Below are 6000 nucleotides of genomic sequence, written 5' to 3'. Positions count from 1 at the left end.
TTTATCTATCCTGCTTATTACCTCTTCAAAGAATTCTAATTCATTTGTCAGGCATGATTTCCCCTTCATGAAGCCATGCTGACTCTGCCTGATTAGATTATGTAATTCTAAATGTTCTGCTATTACATCCTTTATAATAGACTCTAACATTTTCCCAATGATGGACGTTAAACTAACTGGCCTATAGTTACCTGTTTTTTGTCCCTCTCCCTTTTTGAATATGGGCGTTACATTAGCAGCTTTCCAACCTTCTGGGACTTTTCCAGAATCTAAGGATTCTTGGAATATTACTGCCAGTGCTTCCACTATCTGTGTTGTTACTTCCTTTAATATGCTAGGATGCAACCCTTCAAGTCCAGGGGACTTATCAGCCTTTAGCCCCATTAGTTTCCCTAGTAATTTTTCTCCAGTGATAGTTATTGTATTTATTTCCTCCATCCCTTTTGCCCCTTGATTATTTAGTATTATTGGAATGCTATTGGTGTCTTCTACCATGACGACCGAAGCAAAGTATACATTCAACTCCTCTGTCGTTTCCTGGTTCCCCATTATTATTTCCCTAGCCTCATTCTCTAAGGGGCCTATGTTCCCTTTGGCATCTCTCTTTTTACATATTTAGAGAAGCTCTTACTGCCCATTTTTATATTACTTACTAATTTACCATAGAAGTTTACTTTCTCCCTTTTTATTTTTTTTGGGTCATCTTTTGTTGGTTTTTAAAACATTCCCAATCCTCTGGTTTACCACTAATCTTTGCCACATTGTATGTTTTTTTTTCAATTTCCTTGGTTAACCATGGTTGGTTTATCCCCTTCCTATAATCCTTCTTTACCACTGGGATATATTTTGTTGTGAATCATGAACTATGTTCTTAAATGTCTACCATTGTTGATCAACCATCTTTTCTGCTGAACTCCTTTCCCAATCCACTCTAGCCAACTCTGCCCTCATTCTTTTGTAATTACCCTTATTTAAGTTTAGCGCAGTTGCTTCTGACCCAAGTTTCTCACTCTCAAATTGAATGCTAACTTCTACCATGTTATTGTCACTGTTTCCTAGAGGTTCTTTCACTCTGTGATCATTTATTAAACCTGCCTCGTCACACATTACCATCTGCAGAGAACAGTATCTAGCCCCTAATTATACTGCTCCCTACCACTACTATGCTCCTATTTCCTCCCCCCACTTGAATGGTTCTCTGTACTATGGAGCCGTGGTCAGTTCACTCATCCTCCCTGCAGTCCCCTGTCTCGTCCACACAGCTTGCAAGAACCTCATAACTGTTGGACAGTTGCTGGGGCTGAGGCTCCTTGAAAACTACTCCTTGGGTCCCTATACCTGCTTCACCTGCAGTCACACTGCCTTGTCCCTGATCACAGACCAAATCTGAATTACCTATTCTGAGAGGTGTGACCTCCTCCTGGAGCAAAGTGTCCAGGTAAATTTCCCCCTCCCTGATGTGGCGCAATGTCTGCAGCTCGGACTCCAGCTCCTTAACTCGGATCCAAAGTTCCTCGAGCTGAAAACACTTACTACAGATGTGTCCGCTCTAGATCACCTCGGCGTCTAGCCTATCCACATGCTGCAGCAGCAACACATCACCCATCCTGCCATCACATTTAATTACTTATTTATTTAATTACTTGTTTATTTAATTACTTAATTAATTACTCTAGTATCCCTGCTTGAAGAATCCACCGCTCTTTACACTTCATTGTCATTTTTTTACACACCAGTATCAATCTTATACTTAACAAGCTACTTCTAAGAAAAGAGAAAAGCAAAAAAAGACTAGAGACCTAAGCACAAACTAAAGCTCACCAATACTACCCACCAATCAGCTGCTCTCTGCACTCTTTAATGGTCTCTCGCTTCTCGCTCCACTCTCTTTAATGGTTTCTCACTCCTCTCGCATTCTCTCGCTGTTAATGGCCTGGCTGCTCCTCTCACTCTCTCGCTGTTAATGGCCCAGCTGCTCCTCTCGCTCTCTCACTGTTAAAGGCTTCGTTGCTCCTCTCACTCTCTCGCTGTTAATGGCCTGGCTGCTCCTCTCACTCCCTCGCTGTTAATGGCCCAGCTGCTCCTCTCGCTCTCTCACTGTTAAAGGCCTCATTGCTTCTCTCACTCTCTCACTGTTAATGGCCCCGCTGCTCTTCCCACTCTCTCTCGCTGTTAATGGCGTCGCTTCTCCTCTTGCTCTCCCACTGTTAATGGCCTCGCTGCTCCTCTCACTTAAGTAAAGCAGAGAGGCAGTGAGAATTCCAGAAGAAAGTGCTGAGGATGTGGATGGCCTTGCCGTGAATTGTGGGATGAAGGGAAGAGAAAATGTGCAGAAGGCCAGACTTGGGGGCCAAAGGGCCCACGAGGGGACAAAAGTTTGTTTCAGAGGCAAAATGGGAATGGCAATGCAGTCAGTGAGGACAGAGTAATGGATAAATGGAACTTAGTGCAGGACAGGAAATAGACTAAAGAATTTTTGGATGGGTTAGAGTTTATGGGATGTAGGAGGTCAGCAAAGAGGACAATTCAAGACTAGAATTGACAAATGTAAGGATTTTGATTGGGGTTATGTGGGGTCACCAGTGGGTGACGACACTGAGATGGAGTTGAGCAGTCTTAATGTTGGATAGGATATAGGACTGGGTACTCAGTCTTACTTTTGGATCAAACTTGATGCCAGATTTTCTTATCATCTGATTCAACCTAAGGTTGATGGTCTACTGGGGATGGGAACAGTGAATGAGGTAAGAGAAATGGGGTGATTGTGCATTGCACTTACAGACTGATTCGGGGAGAGGTTGGTAAGATGCATTTCTATCGGAAATCACGGGTGTATTTTAAAGGACTGTGGCTTTCTCAGCAAGATGATAAAGCTGCATCATATCACCAGGTTCCACAATGCTGCCGCTTTTCTTCCCTAAATTCAAATGTAGGTGCACACAGTGTTTTATAAAATTTGGGCATCTGAAATCTGAACTATGAAGGACAGTCCTGCAATCTGTATAATCGTATTGGATAGAGACGTCAGTGATGTACCCTATTTAATTTTAGTTGCTCCTCATTTGTTGCAGATGAATCCACCCTTTATTCCTCTGAGAGAACAAAGCAGAAATTCTTAAATCTCCACCGCTGTTTTATTCTTTTACTTTTTTATTTTATTAACCTTTTCACCCATAACATTTCCCATGGGGACTTCTGCCAGCGTGACTAATCACAGCTGCAAATTTAAAACGTCTTACAACGAGGAGCATAGCTTGGGATGCCTGCAACTTTAAACGCTGTGCTGTTGGGTCAAGTTGGTCAAGAACTGATGTCATGAAAATCCTTCAGATATCTGTCTTCCCAAGATTGGTACAAGGTGTTCATTCATGGGAGATATGAGTGGGGTGGGGGGGGGGGGGGGAGTTTCACTGGGGAACATTGGTTCCATTTCAGTTGAGGTTTCCTGAATGTCAACTCTTCCCAAAGCCAAAAAACTGGGCATTCGATCAACTTATCAAAATAATAAGAAAGCAACCTCCAAAGGAAACCTTATCTTGTCATTTTAACACTACATAGCCAGCTTCTCAGTAGCTTTGCCAAATATTGTACAGGAAGGATTTTCCCCCTGGTCAGGCAGGCCCAGAAACGGCCGTGAGACCGACTGCCACCAGCGATCAGGCTCCGACTGCGAGTTCATGCTGGCTGGCCAATTAACTGCAACCAGCACGAAAGGCGCGCTAAGAGCTTTAGCGCTGCCGAGGTTGGGGGGGGGGGTAGGGGAGCACGAGCACTGAGGTGTGCGCATACGCGGAGGTGCTCGTGCTGACAGCTCCCTGAAGGCGCAGAGCAGCTTCAGGGAACTGACTGATTTTAAATACGAAAATAAACTTTTTACATATGAGATAAATATGCCCCCACTCAGTCACATGAAGAGGGACATGCAAAAAAAAAGCAAGTTAAAACATTTTTATTGTTTTTTTTTTAAGTTAAGCGTTGGAAACTTCATCCCGCCCGTGGATGAGGTTTTGTTAAAAATGCAAAGGTTGCCTGGCCTATTCGCCCACCCATCAACTGAACAGTTGAGCAGGCAGTGAAAAATGCTGCTTAATTATTTACTTGAGGGCTTTAATAGGCCTCTTAATTGTCAGCGGGCACGCTGCCGCCTCTCCCATGTCCCACCGACCAAAAGATCACGAGAGTGCGTGATAATACCAGGACGCTCGCCCGACGTCATCGTGCATATTGGACTCCCATTCGGGATGGGCACACGCCCACCGGCGGGATGAAAAATTCTGCCCTATTAGTGGAAGCAAGGTTGAAAATTACCTCAAAATTAGTCATCAATGGATTACTCCCAGTGCCACGTGTCAGTGAGTACAGAAATAGAAGGATAAGGCAGATGATTGCGTGTCTGCAAAGGTAGTGCAGGAGGGTGGGCTTTAGATTCCTGGGACACTGGGACTGGCTCTGGGGGAGATGGCACCTGTACAAGCCGGACGGGTTGTACCTGAACAGAGCTGGGACTGCGTTTCTTGAAGAGTATTTTGCTAGTGCTGTTGAGAGGGCTTTAAACCTGCTCGGCAGGGGTGTGGGAACCAGGAGAGGATATTAGAGTATTACCAAGGTGCACAAAATACTGGGAGAGACAGATAGCACTAGAATGGAGAATAGTAAGTTAATAGGTGGAGTTGGAGTAAGGGAGAAAGTATTGAAGTCTAAATCAGGGTTATGCTGCATGTATGTGAATGCATAGAGTATAGTAAATAAGATTGGGGAGTTTCATGCATGGAGTTCTATGTGGAATTATGATGTTGTGATGATAACAGAGACCTGGCTCAAGGAAGGGCAGAACTGGGTGTTAAATATTCCTAGGTGCAAGGTGTTCAAAAAAGTTAGGAAAGGAGGAGGGGTGGCGGTATTGGTTAAGGAGAGCATTGCAGTGCTGGAGAAAGAGGACGTCCCAGAGGTTCAAGGACAGAATCAATTTGGCTCGAGCTAAGGAACAAAAAGGCTGCAATTACATTGATCAGTGTAGTCTATATGCTACCAACTAGTGGGAAGGATGTAGAGGAACAAATCTGCAGGGAAACTACAGAGAGGTGCAAGCATTATAGAGTAATTATAATGGGGGATGTTAATTACCTGAATATAGCCTGGGATAGTGGTATTGTAAAGGGCAAAGAGAGGCAAGCGTTCCTAACAAGAAAGTATGCACTGCTAGACCTGCTTCTTGGAAATGAGGTGGGCCAAGTAGATCAAGTTTCCACAGCTGAACATTTAGGAGACAATGATTATTACATCATAAGGTTTAAGATGATGGTAAAAAAGGGTAATGGGCAATCCAGAGTAAGAATAATTAACTGGGGGAGAGCTGACTTCATTGGGGCAAGAACGGAGCTGGGCTGGATAGACCGGAACCAAAGGTTTGAGGGAAAAACCGTAACTGAACAATGAGCTACCTTCAAAAGAGAAATGGTTCGAGCACAGTCAAGGTATATTCACTCAAAAGGGAACGGTAGGGCAAACAAATCCAGAGCTCCCTGGGTTAAAAAGGAGGTAAAATTAAGATAAAGAAGAAAAAGTGTGCTTATGACAGGTTTCAGGTAGAAAATGCAATTGAGAACCAGGCTGAATACAGAAGGTTCAGAAGGCAGGTGAAGAAGAAAATAAGAGAAGTGAAGAGGGATTATGAGAAAATACTGACAGCCAACATAAAGGGGAATCCCAAAGTCTTCCAGAGACACACAAATAGTAAGACGGTGGTGAAAGGAGCAGTAGGGCCAATTGGGGTCTGAAAAGGGGATTTACACATGGAGGCAGGGGGCATGGCTGAAGTGCTAAATGAATACTTTACATCTGTCTTCAGCAAGGAAGCAGATGCTACCCATGCCATGGTGACAGGAGGAAACTCTATCACTAGAAAGGTTCAAAATTGATAAGGAGGAGGTATTGGATAAACTGTCGGTACTTAAAGTTGACAAGGCACTGGGAGCGGATGAGATGCATCCAAGAATATTG

At 43.9% G+C, this 6000-nt stretch overlaps 1 protein-coding gene across 1 annotated transcript in view; it reads left to right on the top strand.

Moving 5' to 3' along the window:
• The first annotated feature begins 5106 nt into the window (after positions 1-5106).
• Positions 5107-6000, top strand: part of eda (ectodysplasin A) — a 46681-nt gene continuing 45787 nt past the window's right edge. The window contains exon 1 of the mRNA XM_041196189.1: positions 5107-5311. Within this exon, the coding sequence (XP_041052123.1) occupies positions 5107-5311 (205 nt within the window). The remainder of the gene's footprint in view (positions 5312-6000) is intronic.

Source organism: Carcharodon carcharias, chromosome 9 (genome assembly GCF_017639515.1).
Source record: "Carcharodon carcharias isolate sCarCar2 chromosome 9, sCarCar2.pri, whole genome shotgun sequence".
Classification (NCBI taxonomy): domain Eukaryota; kingdom Metazoa; phylum Chordata; class Chondrichthyes; order Lamniformes; family Lamnidae; genus Carcharodon; species Carcharodon carcharias.
The sequence above is the reverse complement of the archived record's forward strand: the minus strand, read 5'-3'. Positions and strand labels throughout refer to the sequence as shown.